This window comes from Dermochelys coriacea, chromosome 1, assembly GCF_009764565.3.
Source record: "Dermochelys coriacea isolate rDerCor1 chromosome 1, rDerCor1.pri.v4, whole genome shotgun sequence".
NCBI classification, from domain to species: Eukaryota; Metazoa; Chordata; order Testudines; family Dermochelyidae; genus Dermochelys; species Dermochelys coriacea.
This window is the reverse complement of record NC_050068.2, coordinates 269116245-269142430: the sequence shown is the minus strand read 5'-3', so window position 1 is coordinate 269142430 and position 26186 is coordinate 269116245. Positions and strand designations below refer to the sequence as shown.

Sequence of the window (26186 nt, the reverse complement as noted above, 5' to 3'; positions counted from 1 at the left end):
CCTTCCATTGCACAGAAAGACTTATCCCCATGTTGGTCATGCAGTCATGCCAGAGAAAGTGTAATCTCAGAATGCCTGATCTACACTACACAGTTAGGTCGATGTAAGCTGCTTTGTGTTGATCTAGCTTTTGATTGTTGATTATTTTATGGAAGTGAAGAAGCTGGCAAACGTTCTCTGTATGCCGATTTAGTACCACTACCTCCATGAATGACATAGAATCATGGTCTATGTAATTAGGTCAATGCAGTGCCAGTGTAGACACTGTGTTGCTTACATCGACTGGCACTGGCTTTCAGGACCCATCCCACAATGCCCTATACTGACAATACAATCAATACAAGTGCTCTCAGTGAGGATAGGCACCGCCTATATAATGAGCTAAGTGTGCACAAACACAAGCGATTTAATAACTATCGTGGCTGTATGCTGGCATAAATTAGGTCAATAATATTTTGTAGTGTAGACATGGCCTAGGTCTTGGAACAGGACATTACTGTCCTTAAAGGGGACACACCATTCTGTTAAAAATCTTATTTCCCAATAGGAAAATATTAAAAAAAAAAACCACAACGTTTACTAAAGCCATGATTTGTGTCATTAAACTCTTCAATAGGGCTGTATCTATTATTATAAGAAAGAGCAGTTGTGAGCAACTAAGTTGTAAGTTCTCTGTGGTTTTAAAATCAGAACAAAAAATGTTTGAAATCAATCATTAAAAAACATTCACTCACCTTTACATTGTGCATACTCATGATGTTACCACAGTCATCCATGTACTGTTTTAGGTCCTTGTCCTGTCAAAAAACCATTACCACTGTTTAATATAAAACAGTTTTTTGACAGAAAATTGAGCTTTTGATTCAATGGACTTTTTCACAAAAAGTATCTGTCTGCTGTGGAGAATTTTGAGTTTTCATCAAACAAAAAGAAATCAAAAACCCAAAGAAAGAAAGGAAAGTAAAAGCGTTTCGTGAAGAAACTCCCCCAACATTTTCAGATCAGTTCTACTTATTATACTAAATTCCCCCCCCCCCCCCCCGCAAAGACTATATGTTATGTTAAATTTTATTTATTACTCATTCTCTTTATTGGGAAAAAAAATAACTTTTCATTAATTCTGCGCACTACACCTTTAGATGTTCCATCACAGTTTGCATAGATATAGTTAGAATAACTTCAGTAAATGTATATGTAATATGGAGTGAAAAAAAGCTAAAATAAAACATGATTTATCAATTTGTATCATGCAGGAAAGTGACTTAGCTGTCTAACTGTAGGTACTCAAGTTTGAAAATGTAAGCCATAATATTTAACAGCCCTGTTTCAAAAGGACTGTTCAAATGTAAAATAGTTATTTCTATACTATTATTGTTTTACAGCACCTGCAAGTATGCTAGATGCCTCACAGTACCAATATCATTCTACATAATACTGCAATTATTTTATTCTCTGTCCACTTTCTTCTACAATCCATAATCTTGATTTAAGTGAGCATTTTGGCACAGAAGTATAATAATTGAGGTGGCAAAATTTGCAGATGATACAAAACTACTTAAGATAGTCAAGTCCCAGGCAGACTGTGCAGAGCTACAAAAGGATCTCTCAAAACTGGGTGAATAGGCAACAAAATGGCAGATGAAATTCAACAGACAGCTGCAGCGGCACAGGAGCTAGCAAACAGAGCTGTAAACAGGGGAGTTGGAGTGGGAGTTCTGTTGGAGGAGAAGGTAGTTGTACTTGGTTTTGTATTTGTGTGTGTGTGTAGAGGCTTGTAGGGGGCTTTGTGCTGGGAAAGAAGCTGAGCCCTGATTAGGGGGTGGGGCTTCTCTGACTAGGGGTCCTTTAAAGGTAGCCAGCCAGCCAGGCAGCAGCAGACAGCTGCAGCGGCACAGGAGCCAGCAAACAGGGGAGTGGGAGGAGAAGATTAACAGGACTTAAGTGGGAAGGCTATGACAGATACGGAGGCAGCTGTGGGAGTGACTCATATAGTGGAAGACACAATGAAGAAGACTGGATGTGGAAGTTGTGGTATGTACATGATCCTGGAGGGGGGACCTGGTAAGAGTTTTTTCTGCATGAAATGCCGTCTGATAGAGCTGATGGAGGAAAAGATCCAAGGTCTGGAGATTCAGGTGGAAAGTCTGGTTGAGTTTAGGAAGGGGTTTGAGCAGATGATGGAGCAAAGATATGAGGTATCTGAAGGGAAAAGCTCAGACTCACAGATGGAAGCAGGGCTGGGGAATTTTGAGGGGAGACTGGGTGAGGAAAGTGGTCAGTGGAAGCATGTGACTAAAAGAACCAGGCAGAGGAAAAGACGGGCTAGTGAAGGAGAAATAGAGCTTAGGAACAGGTTTGCAGAGTTGGAAAATGAAGAAGGGGCTCAGCAGGTAGTTGCTGAAGGTGGAAGGGCAAGGAAGAAGAGAAGAGAGGCTAGTCCTATAGGAAAAGGGGAAGAGTCAAGGGAGACTACACCAAATATGAGCCCCAGGAGGATACAGGATGGGTTGAAGAGGATTATAAGGGAAAATAGGAATAGAAAGAACTTGCAGCCAGAGGGAACAGGGGAGAGACTGAAAAATAGTACTGTCACCAGGAAAAGGCAGGTCTATGTGATAGGGGACTCTTTATTGAGAAGAATAGACAGGCCTGTAACCAGAGCTGATCCAGAGAATAGAAGGGTGTGCTGTCTTCCAGGTGCTAAGATACGGGATGTAGAGGTTGAAAAGGATCCTAAAGGGAGCGGGAAAGAATCCCCTAATTATCCTTCATGTTGGAACAAATGATACAGCTAGATTCTCGCTGGAGAGTATTAAGGGAGACTATGCTAGGATGGGGAAGATGCTTAAGGAAATCGAGGCTCAGGTGATCTTTAGTGGGATCCTGCCTGTTCCTAGAGAAGGTCAACAAAGGTGTGACAAGATTATGACTGTCAACAGATGGCTTAGGCAGTGGTGCTATAAGGAGGGCTTTGGGATGTATGGCCACTGAGAGGCATTCATGGACAGAGGACAGTTATCTCAGGATGGATTTCATCTGAGTAGGGAAGGAAATAGACTTCTAGGATGGAGGCTGGCACAACTGATAAAGAGAGCTTTAAACTAGGAATTTGGGGGAGATGGTTTGGAGATGTCCAGGTAATCTCCACGCCAGATTTTAGCATTGAGAGGGAAGAAGACGAAGTAAGAAAGGATACAGCCGTGGGTAGGAGAATGTATATAAGGAGCGAGGGCGGTGTGGATACCAGTCTAATAGGATATACTGGCTGTAGAATGACTGTGCCTAATAGGGTACAAAATGTGAGCGAGGCCAAACAGCAAAAATTAAGATGTTTATACACCAATGCAAGAAGCCTAGGTAACAAAATGGAGGAACTAGAGCTACTGGTGCAGGAAGTGAAACCAGATATTATAGGGATAACAGAAACATGGTGGAATAGTAGTCATGACTGGACTACAGGTAATGAAGAGTATGTGCTGTTTAGGAAAGACCGAAATAAAGGTAAAGGTGGTGGAGTAGCATAGTATATCAATGATGAGGTAGAATGTAAAGAAATAAGAAGCGATGCAATGGATAAGACAGAGTCCGTCTGGGCAAAAATTACATTGGGGAAGATAACTAGTAGAGCCTCTCCTACGATAGTGCTTGGGGTGTGCTATAGGCCTCCGGGATCTAATTTGGATATGGATAGAACCCTTTTTAATGTTTTTAATAAAGTAAATACTAATGGAAACTGTGTGATCATGGGAGACTAACTTCCCAGATATAGACTGGAGGACCAGTGCTAGTAATAATAATAGGGCTCAGATTTTCCTAGATGCGATAGCTGATGGATTCCTTCATCAAGTAGTTGCTGAACCGACTAGAGGGGATGCCATTTTAGATTTAATTGTGGTGAGTAGTGAGGACCTCATAGAAGAAATGGTTGTAGGGGATAATCTTGGCTCAAGTGATCATGAGCTAATTCAGTTCAAACTGAATGGAAGGATTAACAAAAATAAATCTGCAACTAGAGTTTTTGATTTCAAAAGGGCTGACTTTCAAAAATTAAGGAAATTAGTTAGGGAAATGAATTGGACTGAAGAACTTATGGATCTAAAGGTAGAGGAGGCCTGGGATTACTTTAAATCAAAGCTGCAGAAGCTATTGGAAGCCTGTATCCCAAGAAAGGGGAAAAAATTCATAAGCAGGAGTTGTAGACCAAGCATCTTAGAGAGGTGATTAAGAAGAAGCAGGAAGCATACAGGGAGTGGAAGATGGGAGGGATCAGCAAGAAAAGCTACCTTATTGAGGTCAGAACATGTAGGGATAAAGTGAGACAGGCTAAAAGTCGAGTAGAGTTGGACCTTGCAAAGGGAATTAAAACCAATAGTGAAAGGTTCTATAGCCATATAAATAAGAAGAAAACTAAGAAAGAAGTGGGGCCGCTAAACACTGAGGATGGAGTGGTGGTTAAAGATAATCTAGGCATGGCCCAATATCTAAACAAATACTTTGCCTCAGTCTTTAAGGCTAAAGAGGATCTTAGGGATAATGAAAAGGAGTACTTGTGGCACCTTAGAGACTAACAAATTTATTAGAGCATAAGCTTTCGTGAGCTACAGCTCACTTCATCGGATGCATTTGGTTTTCCACCAAATGCATCCGATGAAGTGAGCTGTAGCTCACGAAAGCTTATACTCTAATAAATTTGTTAGTCTCTAAGGTGCCACAAGTACTCCTTTTCTTTTTGCGAATACAGACTAACACGGCTGCTACTCTGGAACCTGTCATTATCCTTAGGGATAATGTCAGCATGACAAATGGGAATGAGGATATGGAGTAGATATTACCATATCTGAGGTAGAAGCGAAACTCAAACAGCTTAATGGGACTAAATCGGGGGGCCCAGATAATCTTCATCCAAGAATATTAAAGGAATTGGCACCTGAAATTGCAAGCCCATTAGCAAGAATTTTTAATGAATCTGTAAACGCAGGAGTTGTACCGAATGATTGGAGAATTGCTAATATAGTTCCTATTTTTAAGAAAGGAAAAAAAAGTGATCCGGGTAACTACAGGCCAGTTAGTTTGACATCTGTAGTATGCAAGGTCCTGGAAAAAATTTTGAAGGAGAAATTAGTTAAGGACATTGAAGTCAATGGTAAATGGGACAAAATACAACATGGTTTTACAAAAGGTAGATCGTGCCAAATCAACCTCATCTCCTTCTTTGAAAAAGTAACAGATTTTTTAGATAAAGGAAACGCAGTGGATCTAATTTACCTAGATTTCAGTAAGGGGTTTGATACCGTGCAACATGGGGAATTATTAGTTAAATTGGAGAAGATGGGGATCAATATGAACATCAAAAGGTGGATAAGGAATTGGTTAAAGGGGAGACTGCAACGGGTCCTACTGAAAGGTGAAGTGTCAGGCTGGAGGGAGGTTAGCAGTGGAGTTCCTCAGGGATCAGTTTTGGGACCAATCTTATTTAATCTTTTTATTACTGACCTTGGCACAAAAAGTGGGAGTGTGCTAATAAAGTTTGCAGATGATACAAAGCTGGGAAGTATTGCCAATTCAGAGAAGGATTGGGATATTATACAGGAGGATCTGGATGACCTTGTAAACTGGAGTAATAGTAATAGGATGAAATTTAATAGTGAGAAGTGTAAGGTTATGCATTTAGGGATTAATAACAAGAATTTTAGTTATAAGCTGGGGACGCATGGTGAATCTTGCCCATATGCTCAGGGTTTAGCTGATCGCCATATTTGGGATCGGGAAGGAATTTTCCTCCAGGGCAGATTAGAAGAGGCCCTGAAGGTTTTTCGCCTTCCTCTGTAGCATGGGGCACAGGTCACTTAAGGGAGGATTCTCTGCTCCTTGAAGTCTTTAAACCACGATTTGAGGACTTCAATAGCTCAGACATAGGTGAGGTTTTTCGTAGGAGTGGGTGGGTGAGATTCTGTGGCCTACATTGTGCAGGAGGTCGGACTAGATGATCAGAATGGTCCCTTCTCACCGTAGTATCTATGAATCTATGAAAAACGTTGATAAATGCAAAGTAATGCACATTAGAAAACATAATCCCAACAATACATATAAAATGATGGGGTCTAAATTAGCTAATACCACTCAAGAAAGAGATCTTGGAGTCACTGCAGATAGTTCTCTGAAAACATCCACTCAGTGTGCAGCAGCAATCAAAAAAGCACACAGAATGTTGGGCATCATTAAGAAAGGAATAGATAATAAGACAGAAAATATCATATTGCCTCTATATAAATCCATGGTACGCCCACATCTTGAATACCACGTGCCAATATGGTTGCTGCATCTCAAAAAAGATATATTGGAATTTGAAAAGGTTCAGAAAAGGGCAACAAAAATGATTAAGGTCATGGAACGGCTGCCATATGAGGAGAGAATAATAAGACTGGGACTTTTTAGCTTGGAAAAAAGACGACTAAGTGGGGATATGATAGAGGTCTATAAAATCATGACTGGTGTGAAGAAAGTAAATAAGGAAGTGTTATTTACTCCTTCTCATAACACAAGAACTAGGGGTCACCAAATAAAATTAATAAGCAGCAGGTTTAAACCAAACAAAAGGAAGTATTTTTTCCACACAATGCACAGTCAACCTGTGGAACTCCTTGCTAGAGGATGTTGTGAAGGCTAGGACTATAACAGGGTTCAAAAACGAAGTAGATAAATTTATGGAGGACAGGTCCATTAATGGCTATTAGCCAGGATGGGCAGGGATGGTGCCCCTAGCCTCTGTTTGCCAGAAGCTGGGAATGGGCAACAAGGAATGGATCACTTGATGATTACCTGTTCTGTTCATTCCCTCCGGGGCACCTGGCATTGACTGCTGTTGGAAGACAGGATACTGGGCTAAATGGACCTTTGGTCTGACCCAGTATGTCCAGTCTCACGTTCTTAATAATTACCTATAAGCCACACCTATACCAAGCAATTTATGACAATTTGACAGTGAATTTTATGTCTGACAACATAACTAGCTTTCTGCGAAACATGTTATTTGCTTCCATGTTCCACTGGATTATACGTTGGAAAATAGTATGATGACAGAATAATATAAACTTCTTTCTTTCTTTCTTTATTTTTTAAAATGCACCACTGAGTTAATCGTATGTGTGTTTCTCTAGGTAGAAAAATAAATAAGACTTTCTAAACAGATCCATTAAATATAAAGCTTTATTATTGTTTTAATGCTTACCAGGTACTCAAAGACGAGAGTCAAAGATTTGTCTGTGTGAACAATATCATGTAAAGTAACAATATTTGCATGCTTTAGGTCTTTTAATAATGACACTGCAAAAGAGAAAAAAGAAAATTAAAGCTTAAGGATAGGACTTGAGGGGAAAACTAAGGAGTAAATGAATTACTGAGTAATCCAAATGTATGAGTTATTTGTTTAATTTCTATGGTACTTTAAATAACTTAGTTTTCAAAATTTAATATTTAATAAAGCATTAAGTTAACCCATTCATTCACTTAGGAAAATTTCTGAAAACACCACAAGTTCGTCCAGGGCACACTGTGAAGAAGACAAGACCACGTACTACTGAACTGCAGAGTTATAATTTATTCATACACAATATGGACAGATAGTATTCCAGGCACAAGTTAGTCACGTCATGCTATGTACTCTAAACTCCAGAAAGTTGTTTGCTTCTGTTGTAATTAACAGTCAATTATAAAAGCCTCAATAATTTCTAACACTTAGAAAGCTCCATTTATTTGAGAACACAATTACAGTCCATGAAATAAATGCATTTGAAATTTGAGTCTCAAAATTGCAACTCAATTAATTTAACTTGATTGCAGTTCCCCATATCATAAATAGGGTTAGTTATTGTAATATCCAGTTTATATGAGAATAGCATCAATTCTTTGGCCTAACTGTATAATTTCAGTTAACGATATATTTTAAATAAAGAGAAAAATCATTTTCCTCACCTTCTCTTATGGCTGTGCATGGTGCCCCCTCTTCATGTTCCAGTCGGATTTCTTTTAGAGCTACCAGGTTCTCTGTCAATTTACTTCTTCCCTTATATACTGTTGCATAAGTACCCTGTGTGGTAAGGGGAAAAGAACACATTTAAAACTTTTCTTTTCTAGAAAGCGACACACACACACACACACCCACCCTACCCCAAACAAATAAGATTTATGACAGGTCCTACAGCTTGTTTCATTTTGGTGGAAGCAGCTTCTGGAAATGACTCAACAGGTTTTTTGTTTTTTTTTTTTTTTTTTTTTTTTGACACGAGCATAACTCATCACTGACTTTCAGACACAGGCCCTGATTTTCAGAGGGTCTGAGCACTCTCAACCCTAGATGAAGTCAATGGAAGCTTCAAGTTTAGAACCTTCTGAAAGTCAGGCCCAAATCTTTTAAGACTACGTCAAGGAAACACAAAAGAGGCTATCAAAAAGAATAAAAATGTGCTCACTATACATTTAATTTCACAGGAGAACAGGAATGGGACAGATAAAAACAAATGCAATTTTTCATTTTTGCTGACATAATGGACAGTGAATTATTATTCTTTGGTATTTGCTTCATTAGTCCAATACAAGCTTCAAAACACTCCCAGTAAATGTATGTTATATAATTATATGGGGTACTGGAGAAGATACTCCTTTTCAGCAGATTGCTACAATTGGTTTATATTAAATATCAAAATAAGGGACAGTATCATCTCACAAAGTTACATATCCTGTATTGTTCATTACACTATAGAGTAATTAAAGTGAAATACAATACATCTATATCTATGCAAATGATCACCCTATATATTTATTAACATTTTCACAAAGATATGTAACATTACATCAGGTTATAAAGCCATCCAATATAAAAAGGAGCTGAATTAAATGATAGGCATTTGGAGAGGGCTGAAACATTGCATCTTAAAAACAGAAGATTCATAATTGCAAAGTCGAGTAACATAGTATACAACATATGTGTGCTTTTGCATGTGTGTTTGTATAGCAGTCATGAGAATCTAACTGCTGAACAGGTAAAACAGGCCTCTATAGCAACTGTTCATAGAGGATTTCCTAATGGAGTTTTGCTTTTCCCAAGCTCTATGAAGCTCTGTTTGGCTTGGTGCTGGTGTTTTGCTGTTTCATTTTTGGTAACAGTATGCATATATACATATGTATATTGACAAGCTGAGTGATAGTGACATTGCTTTGTATATTAACATATATGTTTAGTTTACCGAAAAAGCTCTATCACATATGTAGATACAATATAGTTCAACTTTAATACCAACGTATAATTAAGTTCCAAGTAAAGAAAGCATATATTATTGTCAAAATGATAATCACTACTGAAGAAAATTATACAAACCTCTCCAAGCTTTTCCAATTTGATGTAAGTTTCCATTTTCCCAAATCCAATTTCTGACTGTAATGCAAGCAAAAAAATGGTACATTTAGTATAAACATAAAAATTAATCATGGGCAGTATTTCACTGTATATATCACTTATTCAACAAACTAAAAACATTTGTTTCATAAAATATCCTAAAGTGGTGAAGGAATCTTTATAAAATTGTTAGATTTTAAGAATTATTTTAGCACATCATGTTACAAGGACTTGTCTCCAAAGAACTAATCCTGAAGTTCAGCCTGCCTTCCTAACATTACCTCTAATCAGCTAGCAACTTAAATTTAAGAAGGTACAAACTGAACACCCTACCTTCCCTCCCAAACTCTCTTTACTCTCTCCATTTTGTCACTGCTGACAGTATCAGTGGGGCCTGTAACATGGGGGTCATCTTAGACTGCTCTACCATGTCCCTTGCTCATCACATCCAAATTCTCGTGCTTCTCCCTCAAAAACATTTTTAAGATCAGGCCTTTTCCTCCTATCCCTATAGCTAAAACACTTGTTCATGCCCCCATCATTTGGCTTGCTTACTGCCATAGTGTCCTCCCTGACACCTATCTTGTCCCCCTTCAGTCCGTACAAAACACTTCCAGTAAGATCCTCACATTTCATTCTGGCTGTGTCACTCCGTATCTTTGAATCCCCCCATGTCTAGTTCCCACTTCTTGTCTTTGCCTTCTAGGACCTGCATAATTCTACCTGGTCCTACTTATCGGCATTTGTCTCTTTACATGTTGCCAGCCCTGACCCTTCCTCTTTGTCAATGATGCTAGTCTTGATGCATCTCCAACAAATGCCCCCTGCCATGAGTTGGACTGAAAGCCCATTAACTTCTCCTCTTTCAAATCCTTTCTGTACTTATCTACTTGATGCCTACAAGTAACTATAATGAAGTCACTGTAGGGTAATTCCTATTTACAATAAGACCACTTTACACTGCTCTGGCTCGAAAGGGCCAGAATGCAGACATTTAAAATGGGCCCATAGCCTGTGCAGTGTCAAAACTCGGCTCTTCCTGGGGGTTTGACTTCATTCATAAACTAATGATCAATAGGGTAGTGTGGTGGGGCAGTGCCCCACCCAGAGAAAAAGGGCTGAACCAGGCCTGAGAGATGGAGCAGACCAGCAGCCAATCAGAGAAGGCCTGGGGAGAGCCAATCAGAGCAGGGAAAGAGGCAGCCAAACAGAGCCAGGTAGGTCCTATATAAAGGCTGCCTAGCAGAGGAGAAGGTAGTCACTCCCTGACTAGCAAGGGAGAAGGACCTTGGATAGAGCAGTGTTGGGCAGGCTTGGGGAAGCAGAGCAGGACTCTGGCCCAGATACCTGCCAGGCTGCGGCCCTTGCTAAGAGGGGTCGAGAAGGTGCATAGGGTCAAAGGGAAGTGGCCCAGGGAAATAGGCAGGCGAGAGGAGGGCAGAAGGAGGCTGCCGTTAGAGGGTCCCTGAGTCAGGACCCAGAGTAGCGGGTGGGCCTGGATCCTCTCCTTCCCCCCTTGCACTGTCCCTGGCCATTGAGGAGAGAGGCCAAGACAGACTGCGACCTGCCCCTGAGACAAGGGGCTAGACTCTAAGATTGTGGTTGGCCACCGAGGCAGGGACAAATGGAAGAACTGCAGTTAAAAAAAAAAACCCCGGAAGAGGGTGAGACCAGTGTGGTGGGCACTGCCGGAGGGCAGTGTCCTGAAGTGGATGCAGAGTGTCCTGCAAAGGATGCCGCTGAGCAGGGAGCAACATAGGTCCCAGGACAGCGGAGTAGAGACAACGGGCGAGCTACCATGCGTCGAGGACGCCCCGCAGCAAGCAAGAGCTAATTCCCAGAGCGACCAATGGGAGGCGTCAGCGGTGGTGAATCTTGACCCCACCACAGGTAGTAAAGTCCAATCCAAGCCTACTTCCTAGGTTTGGCTGCTTCTTCACTTTCTAATTCAGGGCAGCTCTATGTCTCAGACTCAAGATTCCTCTAACAGGGAAGTGCTGCCCTGAAGTCTCCTTTTTCATTGTTTCCAGCTGGAGGGAATTTCCTCACAGTTTTGGTATTTGTAGCAGGTGCTGTGAGGTGGAGCTAGCTTCATCTCGTATTTCTCAAACAGACCAGCATGTGCTTTTTGTCCTCTCCATCACAAGGCTTCCAGGCTTCCATTACAAACCTTATGTTCATTCTTCTCATAACTCGGTACAAGAAATATAGTTTTCCGGGAAATAAAAAGGAGGGGTAACTTCAGATCACCACTTTCTATACTGCAGAACAAATGAAGCCCAGTTGCTGGTGTTAGGGTCCATGTCTAGCATTTAAAAACACTTCCAAGGGATAATTTACTAAATAATCTGAGTGTTTGGAGGCTACAAGACTAATTCACATAAGGAGTTTGGGTACATTTTGGCAGATTTTAGTTTACTCTATCTTTTTCTCCAATTATTTAATTAAGAATAGAATCTAGAGCAGCCAAAAATATAATACAATACAAGTGCATTAATCAGAAGCAGGGATACCTAATCTGCCTCCTACTGATTTTTATTACAATATTCATGATGCTACAGTGCAGATCAGTGTAAGCAGTGTCAGGGATCATGGAATGGTATTTACCTTGTCCTATTACTACATTCCCTGTAAAGCATATATGAACTAGTACTCTAAGAAGATAGTGTGGATGTTTTAACAGTTGTGGAAACATGTTAACGTAATGTCATTACTTACCCAATTTAATATATGTTGCATTAAACTCTTTTGAAAGTTAGATTCATAGATACTAAGGTCAGAAGGGACCATTCTGATCATCTAGTCCGACCTCCTGCACAGCACAGGCCACAGAATCTCACCCACCCACTCCTACAAAAAACCTCACCTATGTCTGAGCTATTGAAGTCCTTAAATCATGGCTTAAAGACTTCAAGGAGCAGAGAAGCCTCCCTCAAGTCACCCATGCCCCATGCTACAGAGGAAGGCGAAAAACCTCCAGGGCCTCTTCCAATCTGCCCTGGAGGAAAATTCCTTCCCGATCCCAAATATGGCGATCGGCTAAACCCTGAGCATATGGGCAAGATTCACCAGCCAGATACTACAGAAAATTCTTTCCTGGGTAACTCAGATCCCATCCATCTAATATCTCATCTCAAGGGATTAGTCCCATTTACCCTGAATATTTAAAGATCAATTACTTACCAAAATCCCATTATCCCATCATACCATCTCCTCCATAAACTTATCAAGTAGAATCTTAAAACCAGACAGATCTTTTGCCCCACTGCTTCCCTTGGAAGGCTATTCCAAAACTTCACTCCTCTGACGGTTAGAAACCTTCGTCTGATTTCAAGTCTAAACTTCCTGGTGGCCAGTTTATACCCATTTGTTCTTGTGTCCACATTGGTGCTGAGCTGAAATAATTCCTCTCCCTCTCCTGTATTTATCCCTCTGATATATTTATAGAGAGCAATCATATCTCCCCTCAACCTTCTTTTAGTTAGGCTAAACAAGCCAAGCTCCTTAAGTCTCCTTTCATAAGACAAGTTTTCCATTCCTCCGATCATCCTAGTAGCCCTTCTCTGTACCTGCTCCAGTTTGAATTCATCCTTTTTAAACGTGGGAGACCAGAACTGCACACAATATTCCAGGTGAGGTCTCACTAGTGCCTTGTATAATGGTACTAAAACCTCCTTATCCCTACTGGAAATGCCTCTCCTGATGCATCCCAAAACCGCATTAGCTTTTTTCACAGCCATATCACATTGGCAGCTCATAGTCATCCTATGATCAACCAATACTCCAAGGTCTTTCTCCTCTTCCGTTACTTCTAATTGATGCGACCCCAGTTTATAACTAAAATTCTTGTTAATAATCCCTAAATGCATAACCTTACACTTCTCACTATTAAATTTCATCCTAATACTATTACTCCAGTTTACAAGGTCATCCAGATCCTCTTGTATAATATCCCGATCCTTCTCTGAATTGGCAATACCTCCCAACTTTGTATCATCTGCAAACTTTATTAGCACACTCCACCTTTTTGTGCCAAGGTCAGTAATAAAAAGATTAAATAAGATTGGCCACAAAAGCGATCCCTGGGGAACTCCACTGGTAACCTCCCTCCAACCTGACAGTTCTCCTTTCAGTAGGACCTGTTGCCATCTTTAACCAATTCCTTATCCACCTTTTGATGTTCATATTGATCCCCATCTTCTCCAATTTAACTAATAATTCCCCATGTGGCACGGTATCAAACGCCTTACTGAAATCTAGGTAAATTAGATACACTGCATTTCCTTAATCTAAAAAATCTGTTACTTTTTCAAAAAAGGAGATTAGGTTGGTTTGGCACGATCTACCTTTTGTAAAACCATGTTGTATTTTGTCCCATTTACCATTGACTTCAATGTCCTTAACTAATTTCTCCTTCAAAATTTTTACCAGGACCTTGCATACTACAGATGTCAACCTGGCCTGTAGTTACCCGGATCACTTTTTTTTCCTTTCTTAAAAATATATATTAGCAATTCTCCAATCATTCGGTACTACTCCTGAGTTTACAGATTCATTAAAAATTCTTGCTAATGGGCTTGCAATTTCAGGTGCCAATTCCTTTAATATTCTTGGATGAAGATTATCTGGGCCCTCCGATTTAGTCCCATTAAGCTGTTTGAGTTTCGCTTCTGCCTCAGATATGGTAATATCTACCTCCATATCCTCATTCCCATTTGTCATGCTACCATTATCCCTAAGATCCTCTTTAGCCTTAAACACTGAGGCAAAGGTATTTGTTTAGATATTGGGCCATGCCTAGATTATCTTTAACCACCACTCCATCCTCAGTGTTTAGCGGCCTCACTTTTTCCTTAGTTTTCTTAGTTGCAGATTTATTTTTGTTAATCCTTCCATTCAGTTTGAACTGAATTAGCTCATGATCACTTGAGCCAAGATTATCCCCTACAACCATTTCTTCTATGAGATCCTCACTACTCACCAAAATTAAATCTAAAATGGCATCTCTTCTAGTCGGTTCAGTAACTACTTGATGAAGGAATCCATCAGCTATTGCATCTAGGAAAAACTGAGCCCTATTATTATTACTAGCACTGGTCCTCCAGTCTATATCTGGGAAGTTAATGTCTCCCATGATCACACAGTTTCCATTAGTATTTACTTTATTAAAAACATTTAAAAAGGGCTCAATCCATATCCAAATAAGATCCCGGAGGTCTATAGCACACCCCAAGCACTATCGTAGGAGAGGCTCTACTAGTTATCTTCCCCAATGTAATTTTTGCCCAGACGGACTCTGTCTTATCCATTGCATCGCTTCTTATTTCTTTACATTCTACCTCATCATTGATATACTATGCTACTCCACCACCTTTACCTTTATTTCGGTCTTTCCTAAACAGCACATACCCTTCATTACCTGTAGTCCAGTCATGACTACTATTCCACCATGTTTCTGTTATCCCTATAATATCTGGTTTCACTTCCTGCACCAGTAGCTCTAGTTCCTCCATTTTGTTACCTAGGCTCCTTGCATTGGTGTACCAACATCTTAATTTTTGCTGTTTGGCCTCGCTCACATTTTGTACCCTATTAGGCACAGTCATTCTACAGCCAGTATATCCTATTAGACTGGTATCCACACCGCCCTCGCTCCTTATATACATTCTCCTACCCACGGCTGTATCCTCTTACTTCGTCGTCTTCCCTCTCAATGCTAAAATCTGGCATGGAAATTACCTGGACATCTCCCAACCATCTCCCCCAAATTCCTAGTTTAAAGCTCTATCAGTTGTGCCAGCCTCCATCCTAGAAGTCTATTTCCTTCCCTACTCCATCCCGAGATAACTGTCCTCTGTCCTTGAATGCCTCCCAGTGGCCATACATCCCAAAGCCCTCCATATAGCACCACTGCCTAAGCCATCTGTTGACAGTCATAATCTTATCACACCTTTGTTGCCCTTCTCTAGGAACAGGCAGGATCCTACTAAAGATCACCTGAGCCTCGATTTCCTTAAGCGTCTTCCCCAGCCTAGCACAGTCTTCCTTAATACTTTCCAGCGAGAATCTAGCCGTATCATTTGTTCCAACATGAAGGATAATTAGGGGATTCTTTCCCGCTCCCTTTAGGATCCTTTTCAACCTCTACATCCCGTATCTTAGCACCTGGAAGACAGCACACCCTTCTATTCTCTGGATCAGCTCTGGTTACAGGCCTGTCTATTCTTCTCAATAAAGAGTCCCCTATCACATAGACCTGCCTTTTCCTGGTGATGGTGCTATTCTCCAGTCTCTCCCCTGTTCCCTCTGGCTGCAAGTTCTTTCTATTCCTATTTTCCCTTATAATCCTCTTCAACCCATCCTGTATCCTCCTGGGGCTCATATTTGGTGTAGCCTCCCTTGACTCTTCCCCTTTTCCTATAGGACTAGCCTCTCTTCTCTTCTTCCTTGCCCTTCCACCTCCAGCAACTACCTGCTGAGCCCCTTCTTCATTTTCCAACTCTGCAAACCTGTTCCTAAGCTCTATTTCTCCTTCAGTAGCCCGTCTTTTCCTCTGCCTGGTTCTTTTAGTCACATGCTTCCACTGACCACTTTCCTCACCCAGTCTCCCCTCAAAATTCCCCAGCCCTGCTTCCATCTGCGAGTCTGAGCTTTTCCCTTCAGATACCTCGTCTTTGCTCCATCATCTGCTCAAACCCCTTCCTAAACTCAACCAGACTTTCCACCTGAATCTCCAAACCTCGGATCTTTTCCTCCATCAGCTCTATCAGACGGCATTTCATGCAGAAAAAACTCTTACCAGGTCCCCCCTCCAATATCATGTACATACCCCAGCTTCCACATCCAGTCATCCTCATTGTGTCTTTCACTACAGGAGTCACTCCTACAGCTGCCTCCGTATCTGTCATAGCCTTCCCACCTAAATCCTGTTCTGGGAAACACAAGTCACACCAAAAAGACCACCCCCCCCCAGCAAAAGCAAACCCCAAAGAAGCACCATTATACAAACTCCCCTTTCAAACTCCCCTGTTTACAGCTCTGTTTGCTGGCTCCTGTGCCGCTGCCTGACTGGCTGGCTACCTTTATAGGACCTCTAGTCAGAAGCCCCACCCCCTAATCAGGGCTCAGCTGCTCTCCCAGCACAAAGCCCCTACACACACACACACACACACAAAATACAAAACACAAAACCAAGTACAATTACCTTCTCCTCCAACACAACTCCCACTCAAACTCCCCGGTTTACAGCTCTGTTTGCTAGCTCCTGTTTGACTTTAGGCGACCGTGTATAAAGATCAAATGCTATACAGCATTCTATCAGAGTAAGACAAATGTTCTCTAGCATTAATTAAAATCCACCACTTGGCTAGAGGAGAGGGTGGGTAATGTAGATATGTCAAGACACGTATTCAACAATGCTTGCCTAGATGGTTTGGCACCAGTTGTGGTATATTTTAGCGGAACAACACTAAAGAAAACTACAGTGAAAGAGTATTTAAACATAGTAAGCTTTCATTTTTTCTTCAGAGGGTGCCTAGGCTATTTACTAATTGTAAATTAGTTTTGCTGTAAAACAAGTCTACAAATCAGGACTTATATATGCAGGTTTCAAAATTCTACTTATAACCTCTTATTTTAATAGAAGATGCACTGAAGATATCAGGACATTATATTGCATTCACAGTATTGTATTTGTCAATACACATTAGTATAGTAAATGAGCTGTTATACAAAACTATTTATTTTGCAATGATGTCAGTGTTACAATTTGAGGCACAGTCAGTTCTAAAATTCAACCAATTTTTTTAAAATTTCTATTAATTCTTGAACATATATGGGTTTTCTAAACAAAGGATGCAACACATGTAAATTGTAATTACTACTCTCCAGGCAACCTTTCAGTCACAAGCCCAGAGAACTGGGTTTCGTTTCATTTCATTTCATTTCAAGAGAGCAGTGCAGACTGACGGGAGAGGAAGGACATAGCAGCACATGCATGCCCACAAACCAAAATGCAGATGGCAGGTTTCATTTTAGACTTGGAAGCCCTGACAATATCTTTAAAGTACAGGAGAAAAAAAAAACCCTCACCCAAAAAAAAAAACCACCCAGACAAAAAAACCTCCACAATCCCTCCCCACAACAACTTGTGACAGACGTACCATCTCAAATGCACATTATATTCATTAGAGGGCACTGTTTTTCTTTCTTTCACTCTAGAATGCAGAGGGCATTCTAGACCAGACTGCTTTAGAGTTAACATATAATAACTATGAATTTTAGATGCAGAGAAAAAAAATAAGACTAAATATTATGATCCAGGCCTCTGAAGTTTACTGCAGTACACTGTTACCTCAGAAAAGAGAGTTACCAGGGGACGGTATTGCTTATAGATGTAATAACAGTAACTCCAAAATACTCAAATAGTTAATGATCTACAAAGTACTGAAACAATTATTTATTTAAACTTAGTGCATTATCAGAGCTTTCAATACTTATCAACACTTTGACTCATTTATCCTTTTTGTTTTAATATTGTTGATGTATCTAATGTACCACAACAGAGTTTTTTAGTCCACATATTGAATTTTACTTTTCTGGGAAAAATAGATCACAAAACATCATGGCTTTGTAATATATAATTAATTTGAAAAGACTGTGTTAAAAGCTAAAACAAAAGGTATTACATAGCTAATTGAATCAAGTCAGCAGAGACATTTAGATATATTCACATCTACATATTTTATAATTTAAATAATAATGTTCTTGCAAGCAAATTAATAAAATCAGCAAATAGAATTTATAAAGCTGTTCAATTTCTTTATTTTTTATGCTTAAAAATGCTCCTGATAATGGCCTGGTTTGCATGGGATAGAAAGTCTTTCATATCTGGGTCAATAGTCAGAATCCAACCTAGATCAGTAATGACTGAAAAGTTATTACTTTTCAGATGGCTACTTGATGGCCTATGTTAAATTAAGTAATAATCCATTTCCTAGGAGACAGAACTATAACTCTTAAGTCCAATTCAAATGGTAAGACCTATAATAATTATACCACAATTATAAACATAGCTCTCCCTGCAAAAAGAATACATTTTAAAAAGCAGTTACCTAAATATAATTTTACATGATTTGAATTGATTTGTTAACTAACCTTGCATATTTTTTTTAAATAAAACAAAAACTTAGAACACCATGTCAACATAACAGTGGGAAAAGAACATTTGTTATCACCATATTTACCGAACTCCAAAAGAACGTGTGCGCGCGTGTATTTGTATAGCAGTCATTAGTATCTAATTACTGAACAGGTAACAGATGTTCATAGAGGACTTCCTAATGGAGTTTTGCTCTTCCCAAACTATGATTAAAAAATGTGACTATGTTCTTCCCTTAGGCTGCACTAACTTAGGGCATGGCTACACTTGCAGATGTAGAGCCCTGTGAGTTAAACCAGCCCTCAGAAAGCGCAGTAGGGAAAGCGCTGCAGTGTGTTCACACTGTCAGCTACAAGCGCACTGGCGTGGCCACGTTTGTGGCATTTGCAGCGGCATTGGGAGCGGTGCATTATGGGCAGCTATCCCACAGAACACCTCTTCCCATTCTGGCACTATGGCTTGTGGGGAGTGCAGGGCATTCTGGGTCCTGTTCTAACACCCCGTGATGCATTGCTTCGCAACCCAGTAATCCCTGTGCTTCCGATTTGGTGCCATCTTTCAGCGTACTGCATGCTCCGTCTTCCCTTTCGGTCTGTGGGAATGGAGCCCAAAGTGCTAAGGAATATGCTGATGGGTCTCGCCAGCACGTCACGAATGGCAGTAGAGTTACGCCTTAAGCTACAAACTGACAGTGAGGAGTCAGACGATGTTGACTCACATAATGCATAGGACACAAGATTGCTTGTGGCATTCACGGACATGCTCACCACAGTGGAACACTGCTTTTGGGCTTGGGAAACAAGCACTGAGTGGTGGGATCACACAGTCATGCAAATCTGGGATGACGAAGATTGGCTGCAGAACTTTCGGATGAGAAAAGCCACTTTCATGGGACTGTGTGAGGAGCTCGCCCCCACCCTGTGGCACAAGGACATGAGATTGAGAGCTGCCCTGCTGGTGAAGAAGTGGATGGCTATTGCAATCTGGAAGCTGGCAACTCCAGACAGCTAGCCAGTTTGGAGTGGGAAAGCAGACCGTTGGAATCACGTTGATGCAAGTTTTCAGGGCCATTAATCGCATCCTGCTCAGAAGAACCATGACTCTGGGCAATGTGCGTGACATTGGCTGGCTCTGCACAAACGGGTTTCCCTAACTGCGGGGGGCGATAGATGGGACGCATATTCCAATTCTGGTAGCAGCCCACCTAGCCTCTGAGTACATTAATCGGAAGGGGTATTTCTCTATGGTTCTCCAGGCGCTTGTGGATCACCGTGGGCGTTTCATTGATATTAACGCAGGCTGGTCTGGAAAGGTGCATGACGCACGCATCTTTCGGAATACTGGCCTGTTCAGGAAGCTACAAGCTGGGACTTTCTTCCCAGACCAGAAGATCACTGTAGGGGAAGTCAAAATGCCCATTGTGATCCTTGGAGACCCCCGCTTAACCCTTTAATCCCATGGCTCATGAAACCCTACACAGGGAGCCTTGACAGGAGCAAGGAGCAGTTCAACAACAGGCTGAGTCGGTGCAGAATGACTGTGGAGTGTGCTTTTGGCCCTTTAAAGGCTGCTGGTGCTGTCTGTATGGGAAACTGGACCTGGCTGATAACATCCCCACGGTTATATCAGTGTGCTGTACCCTCCATAACACTTGTGAAGAGAAGGGTGAAAGATTCACTCGGGCATGGACTTTGGAGGTTCAACACCTGGAGGTGGAATTTGAACAGCCAGAGAGCTAGGCTATTAGAGGGGCCCAGTGCAGTGCTGAAAGGATTAGGGATGCCTTGAGGGAGCAATTTGAGGCTGAAGGCCACCAGTAATGTTCGGTGCCCTGCACGGGAGTGAAGTGCAGTGGTTTCAATGTTAGCAGGAATCTGTTTGCACTACACTGACTTGCAGTGCCCATTGCTTTCCTAGGCTATGGTATCTTTTACTTAATGCAATAACAAAGAATGTTTTTTCAAAGCCAAAAAATCCATTTATTGAAAAGAAACACAACTGCTTAGGAAACAAAGGGCAACAGGGGGTGAGACACAAATCCGTGATTGTACTGTTCATGTCCTGTTATCATACTCAGCCTTCCTGTGCGGAGTGCTGTACAGTGAGTGCTGCACTTCTGGCTGGCTAAAATGCTTGGTGATGGGGGTTGAGTGCAGTGGGTAAGGGTCGTAGTTTGCAGGGCTGGGCAGTGAAGCTACAGGTGCTGGAGGCAGCTGGTAGTGATAAGAACCTGGATGTTGGGGAAAGTGGGTTGGAGGTGATATGGGGGCACAAGGGAAAGAGTTTTGGGACAAGGGCTGCAGGGGGGACTAGCGGCGAGGGAAGTGCTCCACCTGCATTGCTACAAGCATCTGTATCGAGTCCACTTGGGGCTCCATAATGCTTAGCAGCCGCTCCATGCTTTGGTGCCGGCGATCCACATTCTGCTGGTAGACCCTCCTTTCGCTCTCCTGCCACTCATGCGCTTTTTGATTTTCTTTAAGGGACTGCTGCATTACTTCATGCAGCATGTCCTCTTTGCTTCTACGTGGCCTCTTCGTAATTCTTTGGAGTCTTTCAGATGTTGATAATAAGAATGGCTGAGATCTCAAGGTTGCATCTGTAAAGCCAAAATGCAACACTTAACAGAGCATTGTTCACACCAGACAGAGCAATGATTCGGCCGTACTTAAAGTAGAGAAGCACAGACTACACAATAGCAGAAACTGCCCGTCCCAAAAGCGAACGCACATAACCCACAGGAGCCCCAAAATGGGGAGTAAGCACAGGAGTAAGGGGGACTGATTGTTTCACGGCTGTACTGTCCTGTGGGGTTCTGTGCCTTGGGTAGAGCCAACAGCTGCAGGGGCCCTTATACTGAACACTGTCCCCACATTTTCCATAGGAGTTCGCTGTTGAGGGTGACCTGAGAAGCAAGGGAGGGTCTTCAACTACAATGTGGCTTCTGCCCTGGCCCATATGCAGCTTGCCTTTGTGCAGCAACGGTCTCCCTGCCCCCCATGGCACAGTGGCGCGGACATGTTAGCCTTACTGGGAAAAGGAGCACAGTAGCTCTGCCAAGGAACCCGCGCAAGCGGATTTCCCAGCTTCTGCATGAGACCTTTGAAGAGATCACTGAGGCAGATTACTGCGATGTGAAAGCACACATCAATGCCCTATTCCGCATCTAGGCATGCATGCAGCCCTGACCCTCCTCGCCCCAAGAGCCTGCACCAAGCAACTTCCTTCCCAAAATAAAAGCCGCTTACCGGGCACCTCCTCTAGTGTTTGTTCTTCCCCAAGCACTGGCCGCTGCGACTGGCTACCTTCCTCCTGGCTTGAGAACAGCTCCTGGCTCCATGCATCTGGGGATGCTGTCCCCCTCCTCCTCAGCACCCTTGCTCCCACTCTCCTCCTCCTCCTCCCTGCCTTGTTGAACTGGGCTCGGAAGCTTCGGAGTGGAGGCAGGGTCACCCCCCAAGTATTGCATCCAGATCTTTGTAGAAACGGTAGGTTGCGGGGGCAGCATCAGAGTGGTGGTTTGCCTCGCGGGCTTTGTGGTAGGCATTCCACAGCTCCTTCACTTTAACCCTGCACTGCAGTGCACCCCGGTCATGGCCTCTTTCCATCATGTCCCTTGATATCTGCCCAAAGGTATCATAATTCCTATGGTTGGAGCGCAGCTGGGACCGGACAGCTTCCTCCCCACAAACACTGAGGTCCAGCACCTTGCCATTGCTCCATACTGGGTATTGCCTGGCAAGTGGAGGCATTCACCTGGAAAGATTCGCTGAGAGCACTCCAGGCCTTGCGGACCAAACAGGAAGGGGATTTTCAAAATTCCCAGAGACTATAAAGGGTGGGTCTGATGGTTGGTCACCTGAGGGCAGGGCAGTAGAGTTCAAAGTGATGACCAGAGTGGCTAGAACAGGCATTCTGGAGGCCGATCAGAGCACATTAATAGACCAGGGTGTCCATGCTGGTGCCACGGCCCTCCAGCCTGGGCACATCAAACGTTCTACTTCTTGTTGTGGTGGATTACCAGGAGCACTCCAAGGCACACAGAGCGCTTCCAGTGGAATCCGGGTGCTCTATGTGCCTTGCCAGTGTGGATGTGTCATGAATTAGGGTGCCCAGGGCTGCTTTAATGCGCACTAACTTGGATGCATAGCCATGCCCTAAGGGGTAAAATATGCACCACTGACTTCAATGAATGCTGGCTCTGGCCCTTAGTGAGGAATGATGGTGAGAAAAGTCTGCAAAATGGAAATAAAAACTGGAAGAGAAAAAATTAGAGTTTCATCCTGTAAGTTACTGAGCTTTCCCATGAATTTTAATACGGAGTAAAGGGTGGTCGGCATCTCTTGGGTGCACTCAGCACCTTGTAGTCTCAAATAGAGTTAAACAATAACAACATTAAAATACATCAAAAAATAGAGATATGAATGGAACTGACAATTTTCAAGTAGACCAGGTTTGTTTGGGAAGCAGAGATAACAGAAACTTACTAGCGATGCTCTACGAGAACGTCGACTCATCGGTTGATCAAATGGTGGACTGTTTATCTGCAGCTTTTCTAGATATCCATCAGGTATCCTGATGTCTGCAGGCAGTGACAAGCGCTTGTTCAGATCCTGAAGAAATAAGTAAATTGTCAAAAGGACACAGGTCAATTCAGGGCTCAAAATTAGGTTTTGTTAAAACAAGTCTTTACAAAGATTATCAATTTGAAGTATTTCTACAATTAAAAAAAGAATCAAGGGAAACAGTTTACTAATCTAAAAAAAATTACATTCTCCCATCATATTTATAACCCAAACACTTCAAGTGGCTGAGAAAGGAGATCCAGAAAATTCAGAAACTGACTAATTTACTGTCATAGAAAAAGCTGAACGAAATGTAAGTAAACAAATATAAATGGTAAAAAGTAATTTAGATTTTTAAAATATTTTCAGTTTCAATAATTTATAATGTAGAAAATAGGTAGACCCAAGATTAGTAAGGAAATCTCTTCTCATAAAAACAATGAAACCAAAAGTGTCCCTTATGTAGAATGAAGAGACCTCATACTTCAGAGCTTGCTCTTCTGTTTTTATTCTGTTAAATAATAAAGTAACTTAGAAATTGGTTTTCAATCTCATCTGTTCCACTTCTACCTTGCCAGTGTAGCAAATAGAACCACTTCAGCAAAATGGCCACCTCCCTCATTTGAATCATACGACAATTACAATTTAAAGTGTCAAAAATACATTTACCAGTTTACTGTGTTAAGCTCTCCTTACTTTCTGAACTTTTAGAAAGCTGAACTGAATAAAATGGGTTTTCCTTTTAATCATATTTTTCATGAAATTTTGCTCAATAGATCTTAAAATATATCAGCCAAAGCTAGTATGGGTCAAAATGCTTTTATATTGAGCAAATTTTGAAACAAATTCATGATATTTCTGAGAGAGAGATTTTCACAGGTGTTTTCAGTTTGGTTTTGATCTTAAATATATCAGAAAATGAGACATCAAATATTCTTTTTAGGTGCTCAATTGCCACTACAGAGATGTATTTGAAGGAGATACTGAGATGCACAACAAGGGCAGATGAAAGAAAAGGAGTACTTGTGGCACCTTAGAGACTAACAAATTTATCAGAGCATAAGCTTTCGTGAGCTACAGCTCACTTTTCCTTTGCTTTTTGCGAATACAGACTAACATGGCTGCTACTCTGAAACTCCATGTTCAGTATCTAGCTGCACATTATACCTATATACATCCAGCTGAGGAGCCAGTGCTCTGGGCTGCGCAGAGAAAAAACCTTGAATGCCTTTAACTTGGGTACCTCAGAGACTCCCTCACTCATCATGCGTTTCCACAGCAGTGGACAATCAGAGACTCCCTCACTCATCATATGTTTCCACAGCAGTGGAGATAAGATGAGGCACTAAAGCTAACAGCCTCCAAGTTTAAACAAGAATGAGACTGCTGGCAGCAGAATGTTTTTAGTGAAGAATTCTTGACTTGGGAATTTGCTCCCCCCCTTGGTTCAACAAAGGCAAGGTCTGTTGACCAATAGGGCATGCTGCAAAGCCTACCTATATGCTCACATTGCCTAACAGTTGAAGTTTTCATGGACTAGTTGGCTTGGGAAGCATTTAATGTTTATACTATATTTGCATTATGTACCTAGAATAATGCTGTTATCCTGAAATAAATATATAAGAAAGCTGCATGAAACTCGGCAGTTCATGGCATTTCCATAATGGATGCGAGAGACTCACTCACATTTGTGCATGTGCTACATATTATGGCCAATGGATTCGCCCATTTTTGGTGAGATGCCATTGAGGCCTGAATTTCTGGCACTTGGCTCACATCCAGGAGGCCTCTTTCTTTTTCACTCCCCAAATCCCTTAATGAGATATAATGCTATGTGCTTTATCTAGACTTTTGTAGTGAGTGAGGATTATGCCCAACAGCCACTTCATGACATAGTTTGAAAACTCAAAATGAATATGTTTGATATTTTGAACAGAAGCATGAAATTAAGCACACAGTTTGTAATAAAGGAAGTGTTGTTGAGCATCTGAATGAGGGAGATGACTGAAATGTCAACCAGCATTTCAAGCTTCAGTTCTACAAAATATCAAGAGGGTGGCTTCGCTGTTCTTTAATAATTTTCAGCTTTGATATTCAATAATTTTAATCACTGGCAATTTAAACACTATCTGTTGTTTTTTTTGGGAGGACTAGACCAGTGGTTCTCAACCTTTCCAGACTGTACCCCTTTTAAGAGGGTGATTTGTCTTGTGTACCCCCGAGTTTCATCTAATTTAAAAACTACTTTCTTACAAAATCAGACTTAAAAATACAATACGCTATTACTGAAAAATGGCTGACTTTCTCATTTTTACCACATAATTATAAAATAAATCATTTGGAATATAAATATTGTACTTACATTTCAGTGTGTATTATATAGAACACTATAAACAAGTCACTGTCTGTATGAAATTCTGGTTTGTACTGACTTCGCTAGTGCTTTTTATGTAGCCTGTTGTAAAACTAAGTAAATATCTACATGAGTTGATGTACCCCCTGGAAGACTTCTGTGTACCCCTGGTTGAGAACCACTGGACTAGACCAAGAGATCCAGGATCCAGCATATGGGCCAAGCATTTTATTCTCCCTTCCCTGTCTTCTCCAGGAGTACAATACAGGGCAAATATTCCCCAGCTTCAAGGATAGAGGGGAGAAGACAGCTCAGCTGTGTTCCCCAATCACCTCCTGGACTCAGCAAATAGAATTAATGGTCCACCATTTTCTGCTCTGGGATAACAGCCTACTCCTGCTGCCAGCTAACATAATCCACTAGTTTAAGTGGTAGATGTCCATACTGTAGGTGCAGAGATCAATCCATGCTGATGATGCATAACATTACAATTTAAATATATTTCTTTACAGCTTTTTGTATATAATTACATTTAGAAAAAATAATCTTTACATGATGTGTAGATCATTCCATGTAATGAACTACTCTGGTGAATCATTAAATATTATGACTAGGTTTTAAAATGCTGGATAATTTTATTACTAATCTACATTTGTATTGGTATAAGATGAAATCTTGATAATGATAAAAAAATCTCCTGTTAGTTTCTGGTGGTAA

General features: G+C 41.3%; 1 protein-coding gene across 1 annotated transcript in view; it reads right to left on the bottom strand.

The window, feature by feature from the left end:
• Nucleotides 1-26186, bottom strand: part of CDK17 (cyclin dependent kinase 17) — a 186434-nt gene that overhangs the window by 22273 nt on the left and 137975 nt on the right. The window contains exons 5-9 of the mRNA XM_038406963.2: nucleotides 23039-23164; nucleotides 9374-9430; nucleotides 7972-8086; nucleotides 7229-7323; nucleotides 735-797 (exon numbers count right to left, since the gene is read on the bottom strand). Of these exons, the coding sequence (XP_038262891.1) occupies nucleotides 735-797; nucleotides 7229-7323; nucleotides 7972-8086; nucleotides 9374-9430; nucleotides 23039-23164 (456 nt within the window). The remainder of the gene's footprint in view (nucleotides 1-734; nucleotides 798-7228; nucleotides 7324-7971; nucleotides 8087-9373; nucleotides 9431-23038; nucleotides 23165-26186) is intronic.